At 47.1% G+C, this 27,613-nt stretch overlaps 1 protein-coding gene across 1 annotated transcript in view; it reads right to left on the bottom strand.

The window, feature by feature from the left end:
- NUP107 (nucleoporin 107) overlaps positions 1-27,613 on the bottom strand; it is a 145,215-nt gene that overhangs the window by 32,101 nt on the left and 85,501 nt on the right. The window contains exons 13-19 of the mRNA XM_075342464.1: positions 20,814-20,904; positions 20,516-20,592; positions 19,160-19,219; positions 18,336-18,481; positions 18,215-18,263; positions 13,830-13,899; positions 12,512-12,630 (exon numbers count right to left, since the gene is read on the bottom strand). Of these exons, the coding sequence (XP_075198579.1) occupies positions 12,512-12,630; positions 13,830-13,899; positions 18,215-18,263; positions 18,336-18,481; positions 19,160-19,219; positions 20,516-20,592; positions 20,814-20,904 (612 nt within the window). The remainder of the gene's footprint in view (positions 1-12,511; positions 12,631-13,829; positions 13,900-18,214; positions 18,264-18,335; positions 18,482-19,159; positions 19,220-20,515; positions 20,593-20,813; positions 20,905-27,613) is intronic.

Below are 27,613 nucleotides of genomic sequence, written 5' to 3'. Positions count from 1 at the left end.
GAGACAAAAATTTGGACAATCCAACGAATTATAGACCAATCTCACTAATCAACCAAGACCTTAAACTAGTGGCCAAATTGATGGCCAATCGATTGGCAGAGGTATTACCAAGGCTAATTTCTCCCGCCCAATCGGGGTTTGTAAAGGGGAGAGCAGCCGTGACAAACGTAAGAAAGGCCATGATAGTAATCAGACACAGGGATCTACCAGGAGGGGAATTTCCAGCCATGATCACATTGGATGCTGAAGAAGGGAATTTTGTTTACTTACCGTAAATTCCTTTTCTTCTAGCTCTAATTGGGAGACCCAGACAATTGGGTGTATAGCTACTGCCTCCGGAGGCCACACAAAGTATTACACTTAAAAGTGTAAGGCCCCTCCCCTACTGCCTATACACCCCCCGTGGGATCACGGTCTCCTCAGTTTTAGTGCAAAAGCAAGAAGGAGGAAAGCCAATAAACTGGTTTAAGCACATTCAATCCGAAGGAATATCGGAGAACTGAAACCATTCAACATGAACAACATGTGTATACAAAAAAACAGGGGCGGGTGCTGGGTCTCCCAATTAGAGCTAGAAGAAAAGGAATTTACGGTAAGTAAACAAAATTCCCTTCTTCTTTGTCGCTCTATTGGGAGACCCAGACAATTGGGATGTCCAAAAGCAATCCCTGGGTGGGTAAAAGAATACCTCGTGATAGGGCCATAAAAACGGCCGTTTCCTACAGGTGAGCAATCGCCGCCTGAAGGACTTGTCTACCTAGGCTGGCGTCCGCCGAAGCATAGGTATGCACCTGATAATGCTTGGTAAAAGTGTGCAGACTCGACCAGGTAGCCGCCTGGCACACTTGCTGAGCCGTAGCCTGGTGCCGTAATGCCCAGGACGCACCCACGGCTCTGGTAGAATGGGCCTTCAGCCCTGATGGAACCGGAAGCCCCGCAGAACGGTAGCTTTCAAGAATTGGTTCCTTGATCCACCGAGCCAGGGTGGATTTGGAAGCCTGCAACCCTTTACGCTGGCCGGCGACAAGGACAAAGAGTGCATCCGAGCGGCGCAGAGGTGCCGTGCGGGAAATGTAGATTCTGAGTGCTCTCACCAGATCCAACAAATGCAAATCCTTTTCACATTGATGAACTGGACGAGGACACAAAGAAGGTAAGGAGATATCCTGATTGAGATGAAAGGGGGATACCACCTTAGGCAGAAACTCCGGAATCGGGCGCAGAACCACCTTGTCCTGGTGAAACGCCAGGAAGGGAGATTTGCATGACAGCGCTGCTAGCTCGGACACTCTCCGAAGAGACGTGACCGCTACTAGAAAGGCCACTTTCTGTGAAAGGCGAGACAGGGAAACATCCCTCAAAGGCTCGAAAGGCGGCTTCTGGAGAGCAATTAGAACCCTGTTCAGATCCCAGGGCTATAACGGCCGCTTGTAAGGAGGGACAATATGACAAACCCCTTGCAGGAACGTGCGTACCTGAGGAAGTCGTGCTAGGCGCTTCTGAAAAAATACAGATAGCGCAGAGACTTGTCCCTTAAGGGAGCCGAGCGACAGACCTTTTTCCAACCCGGATTGCAGGAAGGAAAGAAAGGTAGGCAAAGCAAATGGCCAGGGAGAAACTTCCTGAGCAGAGCACCAAGTTAAGAATATCTTCCACGTCCTGTGGTAGATCTTGGCAGAGGATAGTTTCCTAGCCTGTCTCATGGTGGCAATGACCTCTTGAGATAGTCCTGAAGACGCTAGGATCCAGGACTCAATGGCCACACAGTCAGGCTCAGGGCCGCAGAATTCTGATGGAAAAACGGCCCTTGAGACAGCAAGTCTGGCCGATCTGGTATTGCCCACGGTTGTCCTACCGTGAGATGCCACAGATCTGGGTACCACGACCTCCTTGGTCAGTCTGGAGCGACGAGGATGGCGCGGCGGCAGTCGGACCTGATCTTGCGTAGCACTCTGGGCAACAGCGCCAGAGGTGGGAACACATAAGGCAGCCGGAACTGCGACCAATCTTGAACTAAGGCGTCCGCCGCCAGAGCTCTGAGATCGTGAGACCGTGCCATGAAGGCCGGGACCTTGTTGTTGTGCCGGGACGCCATTAGGTCGACGTCCGGCCTCCCCCAGCGGCGACAAATTTCCTGAAACACGTCCGGGTGAAGAGACCATTCCCCTGCGTCCATACCCTGGCGACTGAGGAAGTCCGCTTCCCAGTTTTCTACGCCCGGGATGTGGACTGCGGATATGGTGGATGCCGTGTCTTCCACCCACGTCAGAATCCGCCGGACTTCCTGGAAGGCTTGCCGACTGCGTGTCCCTCCTTGGTGGTTGATGTATGCCACCGCTGTGGAGTTGTCCGACTGAATTCGGATCTGCTTGCCTTCTAGCCACTGCTGGAAGGCTTGTAGGGCAAGATACACTGCTCTGATTTACAGAACATTGATCTGAAGGGTGGACTCTTGCTAAGTCCACGTACCTTGAGCCCTGTGGTGGAGAAAAACTGCTCCCCACCCTGATAGACTCGCGTCTGTTGTGACCACCACCCAGGATGGGGGTAGGAAAGACTTTCCTATTGACAATGAGGTGGGAAGAAGCCACCACTGAAGAGAATCCTTGGCCGCCTGAGAAAGGGAGACGTTCCTGTCCAGGGACTTCGACTTCCCGTCCCATTGGCGGAGAATGTCCCATTGTAATGGACGCAGATGAAACTGCGCGAAAGGGACTGCCTCCATTGCTGCTACCATCTTCCCCAGGAAGTGCATGAGGCGTCTCAAGGGATGCGACTGGCCCTGAAGGAGAGATTGCACCCCTGTCTGTAGTGAACGCTGTTTGTCCAGCGGAAGCATCACTATCGCTGAGAGAGTATGAAACTCCATGCCAAGGTATGTTATTGATTGGGTTGGGGTCAGATTTGACTTTGAAAAGTTGATGATCCACCCGAAAATCTGGAGAGTCTCCAGCGCAACGTTCAGGCTGTGTTGGCATGCCTCTTGAGAGGGTGCCTTGACAAGTAGATCGTTCAAGTAAGGGATCACAGAGTGACCCTGAGAGTGCAGGACTGCTACTACTGCTGCCATGACCTTGGTGAAGACCCTTGGGGCTGTCGCCAGACCGAAAGGCAGGGCTACGAACTGAAGGTGTTAGTCTCCTATAACGAAGCATAGAAAACGCTGGTGTTCTGGAGCAATCGGCACGTGGAGATAAGCATCTTTGATGTCTATTGATGCTAGGAAATCTCCTTGAGACATTGAGGCGATGACGGAGCGGAGGGATTCCATCCGGAACCGCCTGGTTTTCACATGCTTGTTGAGCAGTTTTAGGTCCAGAACAGGACGGAAAGACCCGTCCTTTTTTGGCACCACAAACAAGTTGGAGTAAAAACCGTGACCTTGCTCCTGAAGAGGAACAGGGATCACCACTCCTTCTGCCTTTAAAGAGCACACCGCCTGCAGAAGAGCATTGGCTCGGCCGGGAGGCGGAGAAGTTCTGAAGAATCGAGTTGGAGGACGAGAACTGAACTCTATCCTGTACCCGTGAGACAGAATGTCTCTCACCCAACGGTCCTTGACATGTGGCAGCCAAATGTCGCCAAAGCGGGAGAGCCTGCCACCGACCGAGGATGCGGAGAGAGGAGGCCGAAAGTCATGAGGAAGCCGCTTTGGTAGCGGTTCCTCCGGCTGCTTTCTTTGGGCGTGACTGGGCCCGCCAAGAATCTGAGCTCCTCTGATCCTTTTGAGTCCTTTTGGACGAGGAGAATTGGGACCTGCCCGAGCCTCGAAAGGACCGAAACCTCGACTGTCCCTTCCTCTGTTGGGGTTTATTTGGTCTGGGCTGAGGTAAGGATGAATCCTTACCCTTGGACTGTTTAATGATTTCATCCAATCTCTCACCAAACAGTCTGTCACCAGAAAAAGGCAAACTGGTTAAGCACTTCTTGGAAGCAGAATCTGCCTTCCATTCCCTTAACCACAATGCTCTGCATAAAACCACGGAGTTGGCGGACGCCACTGCCGTACGGCTTGTAGAGTCCAGGACAGCATTAATAGCGTAAGACGCAAATGCAGACATTTGAGAGGTTAAGGACGCTACTTGCGGAACAGATGTACGTGTGACAGTGTCAATCTGCGCCAAACCAGCTGAAATAGCTTGGAGTGTCCATACGGCTGCGAATGCTGGAGCAAACGACGCGCCGATAGCTTCATAGATGGATTTCAACCAGAGCTCCATCTGTCTGTCAGTGGCATCTTTAAGTGAAGCCCCATCTTCCACTGCAACTATGGATCTAGCCGCAAGCCTGGAGATTGGGGGATCCACCTTTGGACACTGGGTCCAGCCTTTGACCACGTCAGGGGGAAAGGGATAACGTGTATCCTTAAGACGTTTGGAGAAACGCTTATCTGGATAAGCGTGGTGTTTCTGGACTGACTCTCTAAAGTCAGAGTGGTCCAGAAAAGTACTCAATTTACGCTTAGGATACCTGAAATGGAATTTCTCCTGCTGTGAAGCTGACTCCTCCACTGGAGGAGCTGTGGGAGAAATATCCAACATTTTATTGATGGACGCTATGAGATCATTCACCATTGCGTCCCCATCAGGTGTATCCAGATTGAGAGCGGTCTCAGGATCAGAATCCTGATCAGCAACCTCTGTCTGATCAAACAGAGAGCCTTCCTGCTGGGACCCTGACCAGTGTGATGAAGTCGAGGGTCGCTCATAGGGAGCTCGCTTAGGCTGTCTGGGACTGTCGTCCGTGTCAGAGCCATCACCCCGGGATGCATGGGACCCCCCCGGAGCACGGATGTGTTCCAAAAGAGGGGAACCAGGGAGCCTTGAATCAACAGTGCCCATGGTCTGAGTTACCGGTCTGGACTGCAAAGTCTCAAGGATTTTAGACATAGTCACCGACAGTTTATCAGCAAAAACTGCAAACTCCGTCCCTGTCACCTGGACAGTGTTCACAGGTGGTTCTCTTTGGGCCACCTCTAGCAGAGGCCCCGACTGAGCAAGTGCTACAGGGGCCGAACATTGCACACAATGGGGGTCAGTGGCACCTGCCGGTAGAACAGCCTTACATGCGGTACAAGTAGCATAGAAAGCCTGTGTCTTGGCCCCTTTGCTTTTTGCGGACGACATGCTGTTGTCTAGCAATCTAGGAGGGTATATAGCCAAGAATAGCGACCGTACAATGCAATGTATAGCATACAAGCATAAAGTACAAATGAACACTGCGGCACTAGTGGGGTGAACCCTCGAGGGCTGCTTACCGCCCGCTGAAAAGCGGGTGTGTGACCGCCAGAATCCCGTGCCTGGGTCTCCCAGAGCTCGTGTCCCTTCTCCACTCAGACTGCAAACAGGAATGGCTGCCGGCGTCCTGTGAAGAGGGGCGGGCCGTGGGCGTGCCCCAGACAAAGTGCGGGAAACTAGCGTCCCACTGTGCCTAGTGAGGGGGGTTGGAGTATGCTAAGCAGACTCCAGCCCTCAGCGCCGACGTTCTGACCAGCGTCCCGCCCTTCCCCTGACTGGCAGGCCTGGGGGCGGGAACGAAACGGAACTAGGCCGCAAAAGCCGGGGACTCGATTTATAAGCGCGGCCGTCGTATAAGCACGGCCAGCGCGGAAGTTCCCCGGCGCACCACACGTCCCAGCCGCGCCGCAGTGTAAAAAACCGCCAGCCGCGGCCGGCGCGGCAGTTCCTAATACAGAAACTCACTCAGCAAAGCTGCAGTGAGTAAAGCACCAGCGCGCCGCGCTGCTGTCCCCGGCGCACTAACACACCCAGCAATGCTGGTGTGTGTGCGCGATCTGTACGGGGACCCAGAGTACCTTAATGTAGCAGGGCCCTGTCCCTGACGATACTCAGCTCCATGTCCAGCAGATTCCCAGGGGCTGTGGACGGAGCACGGTCTCCTGTGCTTGGAGACCGATAGGATCCCACTTCACCCAGAGCCCTAAGGGGATGGGGAAGGAAAGCAGCATGTCGGCTCCAGCCTCCGTACCCGCAATGGGTACCTCAACCTTAACAAACACCGCCAACAAAAGTGGGGTGAGAAGGGAGCATGCTGGGGGCCCTAGTATGGGCCCTCTTTTCTTCCATCCGACAAAGTCAGCAGCTGCTGCTGACTAAACAGTGGAGCTATGCGTGCATGTGTGCCTCCTTCGCACAAAGCATGAAAACTGAGGAGCCCGTGATCCCACGGGGGGTGTATAGGCAGTAGGGGAGGGGCCTTACACTTTTAAGTGTAATACTTTGTGTGGCCTCCGGAGGCAGTAGCTATACACCCAATTGTCTGGGTCTCCCAATAGAGCGACAAAGAAAGAGCGTTTGATAATGTGCAGTGGCCATGGCTGGAAACAGTCCTAGATAATATGGGCTTCAGGGGAGCATTCAGAACTATATGCAAACCCTCAGGCAAGAGTGGCGACACCCGGATTATTGTCACGACCCTTCTCTTTGACCAAAGGGACGAGACAGGGGTGCCCGCTGTCTCCTCTCTTGTTCAATCTAGCCATTGAGCCATTATCAAAACTGATCAATGGAGGAGACTGCTTTGAGGGCATTAACATTGGAACGGAAAAAGTACATTCAGCTCTATTCGCGGCCGATATCATATTATTCATGAATAGACCACAGAATGACCTTTTAAAAACAATACAACAGATAGAGAGATTTGGGTCTATGGCAGGTTTTAAATTGAACAAGACAAAATGTGAAATACTGTTTCTGAATGAGCGAACCATGTCATCCCTGAAAACCTATGGAATAGGGGATAACATATGTGGGATACCGATAGCAAAAACTCACCTTAAATACCTGGGGATCCAGATGGGACGCCAGCCTGCCTCCATTTATGAATTAAACTTCAAACCGCTGATATAGAAAATAGAACGAGAGCTAAAGATGTGGGAGGGGCTGCCGCTATCCCTGCTAGGTAGAAACCACCTCTTAAAAATGATGAGTTTCTCGAAGCTGCTATACCCAATGCAGACTATCCCCATATTATTAAAGCATGCGGATGTAAATAGACTGAATAAAGCATTTACAAGCTTCCTATGGAAGAGAAAAAGACCAAGAATTAGGGCGGAAAAACTAATGCTACCACTGGAAAAGGGAAGAATCAAGATGCCAAATGTGAGAGGCTACAACCTTGCATGCTTGATGAGGCACGTAATAGAATAGCTATTTATCTTCCTCAGCCAGTCTAACATAAAATTGGAAAGTGAGTACTGTAGACCATGGGACTAGGGGGCAATATTACACACGTCAATGGCCAATATTCCGAGGAAAATTAAGCACTCCCTGGTATGTAGGGATACGATAATGGCGTGGAAAGCAGTGAGGAAACAGTTTAACCTGTCCTGGCGAATCTCCAAATACCTAAATATCTGGAATTTTCCGGAATTCCCAGCAGGGAGGGAAAACAAACTATTTCTAGAATGGAGAAATAAGGGGATCGGTGGGGTGAAGGATCTGCTCCATGAAACGGAACATAGGTGGTTGACCCTTGAGGAGATGGTGAACAGGTACGGGCTTTCCCCATTCCAAATCATACAATACAAACAGGTGGAAAAGGGAATAATGGGACTATTGAGGGATGTTCGAAAAGAACAGGTAATGAATGAAATGGACCAATTTATAATGAAGGATAAACAGGAGATTACTATCTCCTCCCTGTACAAAGATCTGAGAACAGCACTGGTACGACTGCACTCGGACCAGGTCTGGGGAGCGTGGGCACGACAACTAAAAGATACAGAGGCAGGGGAAAAGATACGGCAGGGATGGATGAGGATGAGGAAGGAGGTGATTAATGAGGGCTGGAGGGACACACAGTTTAGATTAATGCACAGAGCAATTTATGGTTTTAACATCCCCACCAAGCAGACTATGAATAAAATAGAACATTGCCCCAAATGTAAACAGCCGAAAACGGACTTATACCACGGGATTTGGCAGTGCCCAGAAAGTCAGAAATTTTGGGGAAAAATGAAGACACTTATAGAAAAAGTATGGGAAGTGGAAATGGAACTAGACCCATTGTTATGGATTTTCCAATACACGACTAAAGAAAAGGAAGGAGGAGGAGATACACGGGGGACCACGATTCCAAGACTCTTCCATAATATTGCTATGATAGGGAAAAAGGCTCTATTACGCAGATGGCTCGAGGAATCTGTTCCATCAGAGGAAGAGGTGGTCAATCAGATTAAAAAGCTGCTCAATATTGAACAGTTGGAAGCCGAAAGAAATAAGGACGAACTAACGGGAAACTTTTTTAAAAAATGGAAGAGATTTATAGTACAACAGTATGGAGTTGCAGAAATACGGAAAGTGGTATCTCCTTTCACTAATACGGAATGGTATCTACTGGGAGACTTGCAAGGCACATTGGGAAAGCTGAAAATACACACGCAGTAGAGACAACAGTAGGGCGAGAAAAGGGGTTTCAGAGAAATAGGGCTTCAAACGGGAATCAGAATATAGAGGAGCTGTGTGTTCTTTTGCGACTTATACCTGGTGTTCAGTGTATATTAAAAATGTTGGGGGGATAAAGTGGGAATAAAAGAGGGTGGGTTAAGACAAGGGTGGGTAAATTGGTAAGGTGAATTTATTCTTGTTCAAATGTTAGACATATTGTAATAATTCTGAAAACTGCAATAAAAATTTATGTTTAAAAAAAAAAAAAAAAAAAAAAAAAAAAGGTACTTGAGCACTTGAAGTATGAAGCAAAAGATTGAGATATTTGCTCAGATGACAAGCAATAAAAAAAAAAAACAAAACCCCAAGACATTCAAACAGACTTCTCCGTATTAGCCAAATTGGCATCATTCCGGAATAGTGACTGCAGGGATGAATAAAACATTTTTTTTATTATTATTTTCTCATCTCCATTGAGAAAATAGTAGCTTGTAAAGTTTATATGACAATTTATTTTAAGCCCAAAGCGGTGTCAGCAGGGATTCCTCTCTAGGAACAGTTACTTTTTCACCATGCATTATTATGATTTACTTATTATTATAGCGCCATTTATTCCATGGCCCTTTACATGTCACAAGCGGGTATACATAAAAACAAAGTACATTAATCATAAACAATACAAGGCACAGACAGGTACAGGAGGAGAGAGGACTCTGCCCGCAAGGGCTCACAGTCTACAGGGGATGGGTGAGGGAAAAATGCATGATGCTGACCAACCATACAGTGGGGGTACGGAAAGTATTCAGACCCCTTTAACATTTTCACTCTGTTTCATTGCAGCCATTTGGTAAATCCCCAAAAAATTATTTCTTTTTCTCATTAATGTATACTGCACCTCATCTTGACAGCAAAAAAACAAAATGTAGAAATTTTTTTAAACAAGAAATATTAAAATATCACATGGTCATAAGTATTCAGACCCTTTGCTCAGACACTCATATTTAAGTCACATGCTGTCCATCTCCTTGTAATCCTCCTTGAGATGGTTCTACTCCTTCATTGGAGTCCAGCTGTGTTAAATTAAACTGAAAGGGCTTGATTTGGAAAGGCACACACCTGTCTATATAAGACCTCACAGCTCACAGTGCGTGTCAGACCATATGAGAATCATGAGGTCAACAGGAACTGCCCAAGGAGCTCAGAGACAATTGTGGAAAGGTACAGATCTGGCCAAGGTTACAAAAGAATTTCTGCAGTACTCAAGGTTCCTAAGAGCACAGTGGCCTCTATAATCCTTAAATGGAAGAAATTTGGGACCACCAGAACTCTTCCTAGACCTGGCTGTCCAGCCAAACTGAGCAATCGTGGGAGAAGAGCCTTGGTGAGAGAGGTGAAGAACCCAAAGATCATTGTGGCTGAGCTCCAGAGATGCAGTAGGGAGATGGGAGAAAGTTCCACAAAGTCAACTGTCACTGCAGCCCTCCACCACTCATGCCTTTATGGCAGAGTGGCCTCACGGATGCCTTTCCTCAGTACAAGAGATATGAAAGCCTGCATAGAGTTTGCAAAATAACACATGAAGGACTCACAAACTATGAGAAATAAGATTCTCTGGCCTGACGAGACGAAGATAGAACTTTTTGGTAATAATTCTAAGCGGTATGTGTAGAGAAAACCAGGCACTGCTCATCCCCTGCCAAATACAATCCCAACAGTGAAACATGGTGGTGGCAGCAGCATGCTATGGGGGTGTTTTTCAGCTGTAGGGACAGGACGACTTTTTGCAATTGAAGGAAAAATGAATGCGGCCAAGTACAGAGATATCCTGGAATAAAACCTCTTCCAGAGTGCTCTGGACCTCAGACTTGGCCAAAAGTTCACCTCCCAACGAGACAATGACCCTAAACACACAGCTAAAATAACAAATGAGTAGCTTCAGAACAACTCTGTGACCATTCTTGACTGGCCCAGCCAGAGCCTGACCTAAACCCAATTGAGCATCTCTGGAGATGAAAAAGGCTGTCCACCAACGATCACCATCCAACCTGACGGAACTTGAGAGGATCTGAAAGGTAGAATGGTAGAGGATTCCCAAATCCAGGTGTGAAAAACTTGTTGCATCATTCCCAAGACGACGCATGGCTGTACTAGCTCAAAAGGGGGCTTCTACTAAATACTGAGCTAAGGGTCTGAATACTTATGACCATCTGATATTTCAGTTGCTCGCGTTTAAAAAAAAAATGTGCAAAAATTTCTACATTTGTTTTTTTCTGTCAAGATGGGGTGCAGAGTGTACCAGGAAGTCCATAGGAGGAAAAACTGGGCACTTTTTTCAGACTAACACCAGAACCACTTTTTCTGCACCATAGTGAGTTGCCAACTTGGACACTTTAATTCAGCATAGAAGACACATCCTCATTGATACTCCGTGGTGCACTTTAGTCAAAGTCCAAGAATAAATGATATATCCAAAAAAAAAAAAAAAAAAAAAAAAGACAAGGCGCTCATCGGAGATGCAACAGGATGGCTGTTTAATCCAGCAATAGGTTACGTGTAGGCTTGTGAGGGAGGGGGAAGGGGGGGGTGTCACACAGCACGGTGAAGATGGCCATTTTGCGCCTGTGCTTGGGTGGACTCGTAGAAGCGCCACACAGTGCTGTGTGCCCCCCCACCCCCCCCACAAGCCTACACATGTAACCTATTGCTGGATTAAACAGCCGTCCTGTTGCATCTCCGGTGAGTGCCTTGTCTTTTCTTTTTTGGATATATCGGGGGTACAGAGTGTACACGAATGAGAAAAAAAAAATGAACTTTTTTGAATTTAACAAATGGCTGCAATTTAAGAGTGAAAAATTGAAAGGTGTCTAAATACTTTCCGTACTACTGTATGTTGGAGTTATGCAGAAAGACAAAAAAAAAATAAAACCCACTTCCACAGGTGGTCAGCCCAGCTTTCCCTTGTGATCTTTAGATCACCTGTGTAGAGTCCAGCAGAGGTATGATGTACCATAGTTTTCGAACCATAAGATGCACCCACCAGGTTTAGACGTCACAAAAAACATTTTTCCTATTAACCAAAAACGTCCCTAGTGGTGTCAAGTGGAGGGGGCCATTATCACTAATTATAATGTACAAGGGAAGAATAGGAAGGTAATGTATTATTAGTGTACACACACACACACACACACACACACACACACACACCTCTTGCAGTTTCAGATTGGAACCTACATGGAGGCTTTATAAAAGGTAAGCAGCTGAAGGACCATTGATACCTAAAAGGTCCTTGAATTAATCAGGTGGAAAGTCACTCAGCTTCTAGCCTGTGCTGCCTTTGTTCAGGTCCTAGTAAGCTTCCTCATCTGCTCTGCACCCATCACAGATTACTGTCTGTCAGGAGTGAGGATAGCTTTCTGTGATTAGGAAGGACACTGAAAGCGTTCTCCTGCATCACAGGGAAGCTGTCTCCAGAATAGAAGACGCACACACTTTTCAGTCCCAGTCAACCAAGTTCTGCAGTACAGCCCAATCCCCCTCCCCCCCCCCAAAAATAACCTCCCTTGAGATGAAAGCTGCTGCTAGAGGTGTTTGTAATGACACATAGCTTTGCTTGTTGTACCTTACAAGAGGTAAAGCAGAGATTATGGAGAAGTGCTGTGATGTTACATGTTTGACAGAGAAAAAGATAGTTCCAAAAAAACCTCCACAAAAACCCAGAAAAAAAAAAAAAACAACTTTCCTTGCGACACGACATCACCCCTCCTCCCCCCACGTATCTCACCGGCATGATGCCTCCTGCTTATGATTAGTCAACGTCATGCAGGGTGGAAAAGTACACACTGCAGAGATGAATCTCTGCTAAAGCCCTCTTGACTTCTCATAAATCAAAATCTAAATTTTAAAAGCTAATATTTCTACAATGGAAATGAAAAATAAAAGCTCAGCTCGGCAGCCACTATTTCATGATGTGACCAGTATAACATGGTTAAAACTGGTAAATAGTCCTCAAACATCTTTATGCTAAACATTGGACAGCCACTTTCATATTGCTTAAAGTCTAGATTTTCTAGAACATACTGTATTTCTACTGAAAAAAACCCTACCTTGGTTTGAAGCCCAAGTGTTCGAAAGAATAAAATGAGGTGTGTCATAAAACGCAGAAGGTGACCAAGGAGCTGATTTTTTCCTTTTAACAGCCATTCATTGAACTCATCCATTAACCCTGAAATTTAAATGTTTGAAAACATACAAAAAACAAATGGTTTAGCATATATATATATATATATATATATATATATATATATATATATGATTGTGAACATATATTCATAAACATCGTAATCTTTAATATAGCTTCAACATAATACTTTGCATAGTAAATAGCTACTGGCACCTGATGCTCAGCAAAGGGACACTAATTGACACATCTATACGCCTGTAATAGTTCAATCAGTAGTAGCGACGCAAGATCTCAATGTCTAATACAATGTATGGGTAAAGTGTGGACCAGTAATCCCTTAAGTAGGTGCACATACTGTAAATCTGCCACTTGTATTAACTGTATTTTTCGGATTATAAGACACACTTTTCCTCCAAAAATGTAGGAGGAAAGTGAGGGGAACGTCTTATAATCTTAATGTAGCTTACCGGGGTGGTGGAGAGGGGTTGCAAGAGGCTGGGGCAATGCTGCGGTGGATGGAGCAGGGTCTGCGGCTTGACTGGCGTTGCAGGGCAAGCGGTAAGGACTTCAAATAATGCTGCCCGGAGTCTGTGTGTGCGCAGATGGAGCTCTCGTCTCAAGCTCTCATCTGCGCACGTGCCGCCTCCAGCCCTCTGATCTCCCAACAGCGGACTTAAGGAAAATGGCGACCGGAGGTGGCGCTTGTGCAGATGAGATCTCAGCTTGCCATTGAGCCGCCGTTGCCAGAGCCCCAGCACAGCTGCCAGAACCCCCAGCACAGCTGCCAGAACCCCCAGCACAGCTGCCAGAACCCCCAGCACAGCTGCCAGAACCCCCAGCACAGCTGCCAGAACCCCCAGCACAGCTGCCAGAACCCCCAGCACAGCTGCCAGAACCCCCAGCACAGCTGCCAGAACCCCCAGCACAGCTGCCAGAACCCCCAGCACAGCTGCCAGAGCCCCAGCCTCCACCACAGAACAGCTGCACCAGCACAGCCTAGTTTTTGGGACACCCACCGCCCCTGCCTTTTGTGACTCCTCCACCACAACTGCTGCCCTCTCTGGTAAGACACCACCGGATTATAAAAGGAACCCTATTTTTTTACCTTTTTTGCTCTGAATTTGGGGTGTGTTTTATAATCCGATGAGTCTTTTAAACTGAAAAATACAGTAATTTTATTGTATAATAATGTGGTAACTATTTTTATTAAAATTTCACACAAAAATATAAATGGCACTTACCATCCACATCTCCCAGAATTATATACTTCTGGATGATATGGTAATGCTCTTTATTTTCCTCCAGCACCCTCTGGAAGGAAACCAAAAAAGTTTGATTTTCTTACTATACACTTAAGACTAAAGTGCGGAATGCATAATGTAATTAAAATAAGCTTTGTGTGGCAAGAAAAAAAACAAAAAAAAAGTTTTTCACAGTAATTTTTATTTAAAATTTGTGACCTGGCATTTTTTTTTTTTTTTTTTTTTTTTTTTAACAGCAGCCACAGTACTTAGATATTCGCATCTCCAAAATCCTATGACAATATGAAGTAGGTATAATATTAGCAAATAGCTCCAATTCTAAATGTAGTATAGTTCGCCTTAGGCCCGTTTCACACGTCAGTGAAACACAGACGTTCTTCACTGACATGTAAAACACGCACGTGTCCCTCCGTGTGCCGTGATTCACGGCACATGTGGGTTGTCTAAGTGCAATCCGGACTCCGTTCTCCGTGGTCCGTGATTGCACAGAGATAAACTCACCTGTGCGCGCTCCCGCTCTCCGTGGTGCTGATCGCTCCCGTGGTGCAGCATCCGGCCGGCCCTGACCTCCGCAGCAGCTGCTTCCTGGTCGGCTGTGTCGTGCATTCATGAATATGCACGACAGTAATGAGCCGGCTCAGAGGCAGCAGGCAGAACAGGCTGCAGAGGACATCGCTGGACGCCGGGTGAGTAAAAGTGATTTTTACTTTATATGCACTTTTTTTCTGGCACGTGTTTCACGGATCACACCACTGCGTGGTCCGTGGGACATCAGTGATGACAGAAAAAAATGGACATGTCTCCGTGCGGCAATCACGGACACGCGGGTACGCCGCACGGAGACACGTTCAGTGAAAAATCACTGATGTGTGAGCACACCCATTCATTATAATGGGTCTGCGTATATCAGTGATTCTGGTACGTAGAAAAAAAAAAAAGCACAAACGTACCAGAATCACTGACGTGTGAAACAGGCCTTAGTGACAGTTAGTTGCTAGTGGTCATAAACATGGATAACTAAGCTGCTGCAATGTCCTGCATGTGAGGTAAGCAACCTAGTGAATAAGAACTATACTACGTTTCTAATTGGAAATATTACAAAAAAACTGATCCGCACATCCAACAAGTGTGAATAGGTGCTAGCTGAAAAAAAGATAGTAACTTCAAGATGCATACAGCTGCACACTAAAAAGCCAACAATGTATAAGGGAACTCTGGTATTGCATTACTGCGATAGGAATATATGGGGAAAAAAAAAAAAAAAAGATATTTGGTTTATGTATTGGCCAATTTATGTAAGCCCAGTCACCACGGGCTTACATGCATGAGCGCAGCCTTTTTAGTGTGCAGCTGTATGCATCTTATATTTACTGTTTTTTTCAGCTAGCACCTATTCACACTTGTTGGATGTGCGGGTCAGTTTTTTTGTAATATTTGCAGTGAATTTCTTTCTGATTGAGCACTCTGCCCTATAACCAGGCTGAGCTCATATACTTATATAGCAGGAGTCTAGCTGCCCATACATGGAGGTTTATAACCCAGATAGAGGCATTCCAAGTTAGGTTCCCGGTTTACAGATATATACCTTGCCGTGGTGACCGGGCTTACCTGCATTGACCAATACATAAACCAAATCTCTTTTTTGATATATTCCTATAGCAGTAATGCAATACCAGAGTTCCCTTATACAGTGTTGGCTTTTTAGTGTGCAGCTGTATGCATCTTGACATTTCTAATTGGAGGTATTTGCTATTATTATTATACCTACTATATATTTGGATAGGTTCTTAGCAATGGAAATATCCCTTTAAGCCTCAAAGTAGTGTAGATTTTTGTTTTTGGAGTATGGTGGTCTTGAAAGATGCACTGACATTACTAAAGTCTCTTAAAGGTTTTTGTCTTCGTTTGGCACGAAAGTCTACAGTGAATTTATGTGACTGCAGAATTGTGAATCCTCATATTGCACGTTGTAAGGATTCTCCAAAGCTAGCACTGCAGGCGGTCATGCGACCGCAAGTATGTGATATACATACAGTCCCTGACAGAAGTTCTGTCGCTTATCCATGTTATGTAAATAAAAGCTTATAACCTTACTTTAAATTCATCCATTGGTTTCATAAATTACTCTTTTGAAAGCTGAAACCCTCCCAAATTTGGTTTAGGTTATGAAAATAAAGTTGCTGCAAAGCTGAAATATTGATCATTTAATGAACACAGAAAGGTCAGATTTTGGCAAGACAAAAGTTGTCGCCTTGTCATATAATGCACCCAATCCTAGTTTACATCCTCACCTGTGGTCAATAAATGATCGCTTAATTAGTGAGTGTGTATAAAAAGAAACCCAGCACCCCAGACCTTCACTTGAACTGCAACTGGCCCCTGACAACTTGCCAAAAATCCACCCTGCGACCAAAGCCTTGATTATCAAGAGGCTGAAGACCAGATCCACTGCAGAGGTGGCTGGCACCTTTAATGTGTCTCAGAGTCAAGTACAAAGAATGAAAAAAAGATTTGAAGAGACTGGGGATGTATTTTGACAAGTCCAGGTCCGGCAGACACCGCAAGACAACTGCTCAGTAGGAAAATTTGCTGGTTAGAAAATCCAAAGCCAGCCCCTCTTCCACTACAGCAGAACTCCAAAAGGCCTGGTCACCTCAAGTCCCTGTGTCAACTAGAACAGTTTTTAGGATTCTGTCTTGAAATGGCCTCCATGGTTGAATCACTGCCCAGAAGCCAGCACTAAACAAAAGGCAATTAAAAAAACATGTGGCATTTGCCAAGTCCCACAGCCTGCTAAACAGATGGATTCTGGAAAAGTGGCAGAAGGTGGATTTCTCTGATTAATCTTCAGTTGAATTACACCACAGCTGCTGCAAATACTGCAGGAGACCTACTGGAGCCCGTATGGATCCAGAAAACAGTTAAGTTTGGCAGTGGAAAGATCATTGTCTGGGGTTACATTCAGTATGGGGGTGTGCGAAACATTTGCAAGGTGGAAGGCATGCTCAATAGCCTAAAATATCAAGAAGTATTAGCTACCTCTTACATTTCCAATCATAAAAGGGGTCAAATTCTGCAGCAGAATGGTGCTCCATCTCATACATCCATCTCTACAACAAAGTTCCTAATGACAATGAAGATCAAGGTGCTCAAGGACTTGCTAGGCCAGTCACCAGATATGAACATCATTAAGCATGTTTGGGGTAGGATGAAAGAGGAAGCTTGGAAGACAAAACCAAAGAATCTAGATGAACTCTGGGAGGCATGTAAGACTGCATTCTTTGCTATTCCTGATGACTTCATCAATAAATTGTATGAATCATTGTTGAACCGCATGGATGCAGTGCTTCAAGCTCATAGCAGTCACACAAAATATTAAATATGGCTAATAGCACCACAACTTCATTCACCAATGTTATGCAACATATATTTGTATTAGAAGTTAATTATCTGTTTGAATTTCACATTACTTTCTGTGGGCAACAAAACTTTTGTCTTGCCAAAATCTGACCTTTCTGTGTTCATTAAATGATCAATATTTCAGCAACTTTATTTTCATAACCTAAACCAAATTTGCTTTCAGCTTTCAAAAGAGTAATTTATAAAACCAATGGATGAATTTAAAGTCAGGTTATAAGCTTTTATTTACATAACATAGATACGCGACAGAACTTCTGTCAGGGACTGTACTCCCTGCAACATTCTGACTAGATGGGCTAGCGTCACTCAATTCACGTGTACTTCATGCCAGACCAGAAAAATCAGCCGGGATAAGATGTTCCAAATTCACTATGACTTTCATGTAAAGTAAAAGTCTTCATAATTAAGCCTCCAAGTGTCGTCAGCTTTAGAGAAACATTCCAGGCAACAGCGATTACTTCTGGACAGTCTATACATTACTAGAACATCAATGCAGAGTAAGCAGCATGCAGGAGATTGAAAACCAGCTCACCACCTTAACTGCTAAACAGACACAGGCAGTCTCTCCAACAGAGAAGGCAGATAAGATATATCATCATGTCTGCCTTCTTGATTTGTGTGTATTCAATTTGAAATATATAAATATAAATTTCTATGGAAAGAGGATCACGATTTAAAAAGGTTTCTAATAGCAATCTTATGAATAAACATGCAATAGAGAACTATATATTTATTTTTTTTTTTTTACAGATTTTTAAAAGCACATATACGATAAAGCCCAAAAGAATGCCTGGTCAATAATTAGCAAAATGACCTGTTAATGTTGAAGTTCGGTGACATAGCCGAAAGCTAAATAAGCATATGACCAGAGATATTGCATGTGCATGGCCAACTTAGTGTACTATAAGAAAAGAAAACTACTTCAATTAAAATAATTGACTTGCCTTTTTGTCGGTAGCTTGTAGTTCCTCAAAAACCTTCTCCAACGTCCAGCTAGAAAACAAAGTCATATAAGCATAGGCACACTGTATAGTTTGGTAGCGATGGCAATAGAATGCCCCTTACTTTGCTTCCAAGTACTCTCTGGGCAATTCATCTTCTTCTGTAGAGGACATAAAAGATGCTCGAATCTCTTGTTCAACTAGACTGTCCACCATTACCCGGAAATGTGCCCAAACCGTGTCTTCCCATGTTTCACAAACAGGAAGGAGCTGCACATCAACGTAAAATCAACGTGTGTAAATCCACTAGTGTTTAGATACAGATTGCATATTTCAAATAACTAGTAATGAAAAATTATTATGCACTTTAAGTATTGCATAACTACAGTTAATAGTATGTTTCTACTCCAGTAATGTTACTTTAGTAGCAAAATTACATTTTAAATAGTTAAAAGCACCAATCCAGTGCTTATTTTCTATTTGTTAAATTTCACCGCAGGAGTGGTGCTTTAAATCCAAGTCACCTGACGAGTCTTATACGTACCCTAGGGCGTCTTCACAGTCATTGACCTTCGGTCTTTGGCACTTTATGACCCAACGGCAGCTCTAGTGTTTAATGGAGCGATCTGGAGGTCACAGCTCAATACGAGTCTATGAAGGCCTTGTTATGGCTCCCATAGACTTGTATTGAGAATTAGTGATGTAATTTCTGATTTCCAACCAGTCAGAAGTTATAATCACAAGATGGCGATGCAGGAATGTCGCAATGCCAAAAAAGTGAACACTGGAAGGTGAGTATAAGACTGGGGGAAAGGGACCTGGGTGTAAAGCACCATTACAGTGCTGAAAACAAAACAAAAAAACGCTGGATTGGTGCTTTAAGATAATACTAGGAAATAACCTAACAGCATTGTACATACATGATTGTATCATCACCATTAGTCATACCTGCTTTAGGTTTCCACTCAGTGTGGCATAAATTGCTCTTTCATATCTACTGAACTGCTCCTGAGACACAAAACAAAAGTTGAAAAGACATATGAAGTAAAAGAAACTTTTCCCACAGCATATACAAAAGAAAATACAGATTTAAAAATGCAACACTTTGGCTGCACTTCAAGGTAAATTTTTGTCACTGATCATGCTCCTCAATGGTTATACTCTGCAACTCTATTACTATCTTTGGGAATGCTGAGGAACTGACACTCAGTTTTAGGCTGGGGCCACTCGGGGATTACTGCGATCCCCTCCCATGACACTCGGCTGATGCTGGCAGTACAGCAGAGCCGAGTGTCATGTGAGTGTCTCTGCGACTGAGGTCCGATCGTGCGAGCGAACCTCAGCTGCGGGGGGCGGGCTGGCACTGAGAAGGGGAGGGCTGGCTCTGAGGAGGGGCGGGATTTATCTCCCTCTCTTCTCCGTAGCCGGCTACTGCCATTCTCGCACTGCACTCGCGGTACACCAGTGTACTGCGAGTGCAGTGTGTTTTTTCTCTCGCCCCATACACTTGAATGGGTGCGAGAGAAAGTCTCACATTACAGTCGCAGCATGCTGCGATTGTTTTCTCGGTCCGATTAGGGCTGAGAAAATAAATTGTTCATGTGCGCTGACACACAGGCCAATATTGGTCCGAGTGGAATGCGAATTTTTATCCCACTCCACTCGCACCGATTTTCATGCCGTGTGGCTTAGGCCTTATTCAGATTCTCCTATCAATATAGTGCCATTAACAGAGAACAATCAGTGTAATCAAATTGTAAATTTTCATGAACGCAATATTGCAGAAAAGCTGCCTATGTTCCAAGAAGAATTTAACTGTACCCAGTTACAAAAATACCTAATCTGACATCAGATGTGGAGAGAATCCCATCCATGAGACATATTAATGTTCTGCCCAGCATGCACACTGCACAGTCCATGCATGTCGTCAGATCGAATAGAAAAATAGAATCAGAGGTTTTATGCTTTTATTACAAGCGCCATAGAAATTTAGTTCACAAATTTTAAATTGAAATCTTAAAAAGGGGATGTCTGATAACGACAGACAATCGAAACCACCTAGAAGATCTGCAGATTGCTACAGGTTAAGCTTCAATAATCCCCAAAGTTCACCTGCTTTGGTAAATTTTGGCCCAATGCAAACAAGTTGTAGTTTGATGAGACAGCCAGTGAAATAACAGATTAGATGGGCCAAGTCCACTAAAGTAACAGCTTTTTTTTTTAGCTTCCTATAGATCACAGAAATGGGACTCAAGTAGAGTCTTCTGCTCAACATCTAGAAAGGATATATTACAAACTACTTACATCATCAGCCATTCGCCAACAGCAAGCTTTCCACACACAGCGATATGGATTGCCTTCCACTTGCTGCAATTCTCCACCTACATGCAATGCACACAAAAAGAAAGCAATAAATAGATTTTCAGTTCCTTTCAATCAACCAGCTCTTCAAGCTTGCCCACGCCATCTCCCAGACTGATCATGCAGTCCAATGCAATATTGAAGAGTATATGGTTTCTATGCAGCCGATAAATAGTACTAACACTCAGAGAATAGTAAATTTCACTGCTCGAAATGTTTGAAGGTCCACAGTGAACACTACCTGACGTTATGTTGGGATCATGATAAAGTTTCCAGCCCTCCAATGTTGCTGCTCTCCAGGCTTGACCACATCGTTTACACAAGCGCTGTGCCTAAAGAGAGAAGAAAGGTATTATTGGTTGAATAAAAGTAAATATTTTTTTCAGCATACTCTGCTTCTAGCACCCCCCCAGATCTAGCACAAGCCGCTCCGGAGGTCTGCACTGGCTTCGGAAGCGGAGTCTGCCCCATTCAGAAGTCACAGCAACCATCATTGGCATTCACTGCCTCTAGTGAAGGTGGACACCTGCTGGTTGGCCAGCACTGGATTTCCAGGGTGCAGGAAAACTAGTATGCCTCAGTTTATTGTTTTTAATCATTCCATATTTTAAAAAAATAAAAAAAATTAATAACATTTCCAGAAACAGATCTCTGCTAACAACCCCTTGGTTATATTGGAAAGTATTAGATAAACTTCACTAGCTATTATACTATACTATTATACTAGCTAAAACAACTTCTCAAAAGTTCTCTTTATGGACCAGGCCTGATTTTATTTTATTCCGTAACTTAGGTTTTATTTATACAGGTCAAAAGTGCAAAAATTATCCTGACCCTTGGCAGTGACAGGGTTAGAAAAGTTTTCTGGGATCTAAAATAGAAACATAAAAAGAGAATTTTGTTTACTTACCGTAAATTCTTTTTCTTATAGTTCCGTATTGGGAGACCCAGACCATGGGTGTTTAGCTTCTGCCTCCGGAGGACACACAAAGTACTACACTTAAAAGTGTAGCTCCTCCCCCTGAGCTTATACACCCCCAGGTGAGCCAGTCCCAGCCAGTTTAGTGCAAACGCGGAAGGAGAATAGCCACCCACAAGTAGAACAGAGCAAGAGCCGGAACAACCGGAGACTCTATCTTGACAACAGCCGGTGATAACACATGGAACAAGAAAATTGCCAACAGGCAACAGGGAGGGAGCTGGGTCTCCCAATACGGAACTATAAGAAAAATAATTTACGGTAAGTAAACAAAATTCTCTTTTTCTTTATCGTTCCTTTGGGAGACCCAGACCATGGGACGTTCCAAAGCAGTCCCTGGGTGGGAAATAAACAGAAAAACTAAGAAGTAGGCAGAACCTAACTTCACAAGTGGGCGACAGCCGCCTGAAGGATGCGTCTGCCCAAGCTCGCCGAAGCATGAGCATGCACTTGGTAGTGCTTCGAGAAGGTATGCAGGCTAGTCCAAGTGGCAGCCTGACAGACTTGTTGAGCCGTAGCCTGGTGCCTAAAAGCCCAAGAGGCACCGACAGCTCTGGTCGAGTGTGCTTTGATCCGCGGCGGGGGAGGCACCTGAGTACTCTGGTAGGCGTCCGAAATGGTCGATCTAATCCAACGGGCCAAGGTCGGCTTAGAAGCAGGGAGACCCTTGCGCCGCCCTGTGGTTAGCACAAAAAGAGAGGTGCACCGCCTAAGCACAGCGGTGCGAGACACATAAATCCAGAGAGCACGCACCAGATCTAGAGTATGCAGCGCTTTTTCAAAGCGATGAACAGGGGCCGGACAGAAGGAAGGTAAGGAAATGTCCTGGTTAAGGTGGAAGGGAGAGACCACCTTAGGAAGAAAGTCCGGAGTCTGACGGAGAACCACCTTGTCTTGGTGAAAAACTAAAAAAGGTGACTCCGAGGAGAGCGCAGCCAAGTCAGAGACTCTCCTGAGAGAAGTTATGGCAACTAGAAAGGCCACTTTCTGAGAAAGACGATACAAAGAAACCTCCCTAAGAGGCTCAAAAGGGGGTTTCTGCAATACCGTGAGGACCAAATTAAGGTCCCAGGGATCCAAGGGCCGCCGATAAGGCGGAATGATGTGAGACGCGCCCTGCATGAAGGTGCGGACCTGAGCGAGCCGGGCGAGACGCCGCTGGAACAGTACTGACAGAGCTGAGACTTGTCCCTTGAGAGAGTTGAGGGACAGTCCTAGTTGCAGACCGGACTGTAGAAAAGACAGAAGGGTCGGCAAAGAGAATGGCCAAGGAGGATGGCCGGAAGAGCGACATCAGGACAGGAAAATTTTCCAAGTCCTGTGATAGATCTTGGCGGAGGAAGACTTACGGGCCCGAGTCATAGTGGAGATGACCTCAGGAGGAATACCAGAAGCCGTCAAAATCCAGGACTCAAGAGCCACGCCGTCAATTTGAGGGCCGCAGAATTCGGGCGGAAAAAACGGACCTTGCGAGAGTAGGTCTGGACGGTCCGGAAGATGCCACGGCATCTCTACGGACAGTTGGAGCAGGTCCGGATACAAGGTCGCCTGGGCCAGTCCGGTGCAATGGGGATGACTTGACGGCCCTCCATTCTGATCTTGCGCAGGACTCTGGGCAAGAGAGCTAGAGGGGGAAACACGTAGGACAGACAAAACTGGGACCAGTCTTGAACCAGAGCGTCCGCGGCGAAGGCCTGAGGATCGTGGGAGCGAGCCACGTAAACAGGAACCTTGTTGTTGTGACGGGATGCCATTAGGTCCACGTCCAGAGTGCCCCATTTGCGGCAGATTGACTGAAACACTGCCGGGTGCAGGGACCACTCGCCACCGTCCATGCATTGACGGCTGAGATAATCTGCCTCCCAGTTTTCCACGCCTGGGATGTGGACTGCGGATATGGTGGACTTGGAGTCCTCCGCCCATTGAAGGATGCGTTGTACCTCCATCATTGCCAGGCGGCTGCGTGTCCCGCCTTGGTGATTGATGTAGGCAACCGCTGTTGTGTTGTCTGACTGGACTCGAATGTGCCTGCCCGCCAACAGGTGGTGAAAAGCTAGGAGAGCTAGAAACACGGATCTGGTTTCCAGCACATTGATTGAAAAGGCTGACTCGGACGGAGTCCAAGTGCCCTGTGCTCTGTGGTGGAGATATACCGCTCCCCAGCCGGATAGACTGGCATCCGTGGTGAGAATCACCCAGGACGGGGGCAGGAAGGAGCGCCCTTGGGACAGGGAGAGGGGCCGAAGCCACCACTGAAGAGAGCTCCTGGTCCGTGGCGACAGAGCCACTAACCTCTGTAAGGAGGAAGGCCGCTTGTCCCAACAGCGGAGAATGTCCAGCTGCAGAGGGCGCAGATGGAACTGGGCAAAGGGAACAGCCTCCATGGATGCCACCATTTGACCCAGCACCTGCATCAGGCGCCTGAGGGTATAACGGCGGGGCCGCAGCAGAGAGCGCACCGCTAGCTGGAGAGACTGCTGTTTGATTAAGGGCAACTTCACAAGTGCCGGCAAAGCCCCGAACTGCATCCCTAGGTACGTGAGACTCTGGGTCGGAGTCAGAGTGGATTTGGGAAGATTGACAAGCCACCCGAATTGGGCTAGAGTGGAGAGAGTGAGCGAGACACTCCGCTGACAGTCTGCGCTGGATGGAGCCTTGACCAGAAGGTAGTCAAGGTAAGGAAGCACTGCCAACCCCTGGAGGTGCAGGACCGCAATCACTGCCGCCATGACCTTGGTGAATACCCGAGGGGCCGTGGCTAACCCGAAGGGGAGAGCCACGAATTGGAAATGATCCTCTCCTATGGCAAAACGTAACCAACGCTGGTGTGAAACTGCAATTGGCACATGTAGATAGGCATCTCTGATGTCGATGGACGCCAGGAAATCCCCTTGGGTCATAGAGGCAATGACTGATCGCAGAGACTCCATGCGAAAATGCCGCACCCGAACATGCTTGTTGAGAAGCTTGAGATCCAGGATGGGCCGGAAGGTACCGTCCTTTTTGGGAACTAGGAAGAGGTTTGAGTAAAAACCTCTGAACCGTTCCCGAGTGGGAACTGGTACAATCACTCCGTTTGCCTGCAGGGATGCCACGGCCTGTGAGAAGGCGGCGGCCTTGGAGCAGGGGGGAGTTGAGAGCAAAAATCTGTTTGGCGGGCTGAAAGAGAATTCTATCCTGTAGCCGTGAGATATGATATCTCTCACCCACTGATCGGAGACTTGTTTTAACCAAGCGTCGCCAAAGTGGGAGAGCCTGCCACCGACTAAGGACGTGGCTGGAGCGGGCAGAGAGTCATGAGGAGGCTGCCTTAGTGACAGAACCTCCTGCGGTCTTCTGCGGACGCGCTTTTGGGCGCCAGTTGGATTTCTGATCCTTAGCTGAGTTAGCAGACGAAGCGGAGGGCTTAGAGGACGACCAGTTGGAGGAACGAAACCTCGATTGATTCCTACCCTGGGCGGGTTTCCTGGTCTTGGTTTGTGGCATGGAAGTACTCTTCCCGCCAGTAGCTTCCTTAATAATTTCATCCAGCTGTTCACCGAACAGCCGGGAACCAGCAAAAGGGAGCCCAGCAAGAAACTTCTTGGAAGAAGCATCTGCCTTCCACTCTCGAAGCCACAAGATCCTGCGGATAACAAGGGAATTAGCTGAAGCCACCGCAGTGCGGTGAGAAGCCTCTAGCATGGGAGACATGGCATAAGATGAAAAAGCTGAAGCCTGAGAAGTTAAGGCAACCATCTCAGGCATAGATTCCTTGGTGAGGGAATGCATCTCCTCTAGGGAAGCAGAGATGGCCTTGAGAGCCCACACTGCTGCAAAAGTCGGGGAAAACGCGGCCCCCGCAGCTTCATACACAGATTTGTCCAGAAGGTCAATCTGACGGTCAGTGGAATCCTTAAGTGAGGTGCCGTCAGCCACCGACACAACGGTCCGGGCTGAGAGCCTAGACACCGGAGGGTCTACCTTTGGGGAGTGCGACCACTCCTTGACCACCTCAGGTGGAAAGGGAAAACGGTCATCAGAACCACGCTTTGGGAAGCGTTTGTCAGGACAGGCCCTGGGTTTGGTCACAGCGGTCTGAAAACTGGAGTGGTTAAAGAACACACTCTTTACTCTCTTAGGCGAGGTAAACTGATGCTTTTCTGCCAGAGAGGGTTGCTCCTCTGAGACTGGCGGATTGAGATCCAGTACAGAATTAATAGAAGCAATCAAGTCACTAAAATCTGAGTCACCCTCGGAGAGATCGATGGGGTACATAGCCTCCGAGCCCCCCGTGAGGGCATCCTCCTCAAATTGAGAGTCAGCTCTTGAGTCAGAGCCGCGGGATGAGGAGGGGGAGGAAACCCTGCGCCTTCTCTTAGAAGGACGGGGTCTGGGACCTGATGATGAATCCTCTGTGAGCTCTGATGGACGGAGGTCAGAGGATAGGGATCCTCTGGCAAGAGTATTAGAGGCACCCTGTGAGGAGGGCTGATGCATATTCATCAAAGTCCTGGACAAAAGTCCCATGGACTCAGCAAATGACTGAGATATGGACCTAGAAAAGGACTCTACCCAGGCCGGGGGTTCAGCCACAGGTGCAGAAGCAGCCTGAGAGACCACTGGGGGTGAGACTCCAGGCTGTGGCACCGCCAAGCTAGAGCAAACATCACAATGTGGAGAGGTGCTCGGCTCAGGCAGCAGGAGCTTACATGCAGTGCATACAGAATAAAGCTTTGGAGCCTTGCTCCTTGTGTGAGACATGCTGCTGAAGTGGGGGCTTTGCAAGAGAATGAACCCCAGGGAGAATATACAGAGGTGCACAACCGGAGACCGGCTGTGGCTTACCAGACCGCTGGAAGCGGTGTTGTGTGCCCTCCAGATCCCGAAGCCCGGACCCCCAATGCACAGCACCTCAGCAGGGATGCAGAGTGCAGACAGGCCCAGCGCAGAGTGAACTCTGCCTGAGAAATGACCGCCGGAGCGAAGAGAGGGGGCGTTCCTGTAGGGGAGCGGGAACTGGAAAGCCATAGACCTGTAGGAGAGGAGACACGCCCCAGCAGTGGGGAGTGTCCCTCCCCTGTGCAGAACGGCCGCCGGGAGGAGCCGTGCCTGTCCCTCTTGCATGAGTGACATGCGAGGGAAGTTAACAGAAACTAGGCCTCCGGCAAAGCCGGGGCCTAAATTTAAGCAGCGAGGCCGACGCGCAGGCACCATCGGCGCAGTTCTCGGGCGAAAGCTAGAGAACCCGCCGGAAATGTCAAAATAAACACATTCAGCATACTCTCCTCATACAATAAAGAACAGTGACCCCCAACACATAAACGTCTCAGGTACTTAGCTGCTGAGACGCAGGGCCAGGTCCCTGGGGATGAGTGCTCCGGTCCAACAGAATCCTCAAGGGGCTGTGGATGGAGACCGGTCTCCTGCCAGGCATGGAGACCGTGCTGGCTCCCACTTCAAGCCAGAGCCCAGGAGGGATGGTGAAGGAGCACGGCATGTAAGGCTCCAGCCTTGGAAATCAACCTTAACAACACCGCCGACACAGTGGGGTGAGAAGGGACATGCCGGGAGTCCAGACAAGGACCCGCATTTCTTCAATCTCTTTCCGAAAAGTAAAAAAATCATATGAGAATGCATGTGTGGATGTATGCCTCCTGAACACAAAGCAATAAACTGGCTGGGACTGGCTCACCAGGGGGTGTATAAACTCAGAGGGAGGAGCTACACTTTTAAGTGTAGTACTTTGTGTGTCCTCCGGAGGCAGAAGCTAAACACCCATGGTCTGGGTCTCCCAAAGGAACGATAAAGAAACAGCCCCTCCCCCCCCACACCACATTGCATACCCTTGAATTCCTCATTGCTTCAGCACACCTGCTTCACTTGTCCCCGCCTGAACTGGAAGTAATGACCTCCCTTGGATTTACATTACTGCTGCATTCAACTGGCTTTGGTCACTGATTGTACATGCAAATGTAGCCAGTGAGGTCAGTGACTGCCTGCAGAGGTCACATGGCATCATCACTGTTGGACTGGAAGGCACTACAAGACTGCTGGAGGAAAGGGAAGTAACGCTTCAAGAG

Source organism: Anomaloglossus baeobatrachus, chromosome 4 (genome assembly GCF_048569485.1).
Source record: "Anomaloglossus baeobatrachus isolate aAnoBae1 chromosome 4, aAnoBae1.hap1, whole genome shotgun sequence".
Lineage (NCBI taxonomy): Eukaryota > Metazoa > Chordata > Amphibia > Anura > Aromobatidae > Anomaloglossus > Anomaloglossus baeobatrachus.
The sequence above is the reverse complement of the archived record's forward strand: the minus strand, read 5'-3'. Positions and strand labels throughout refer to the sequence as shown.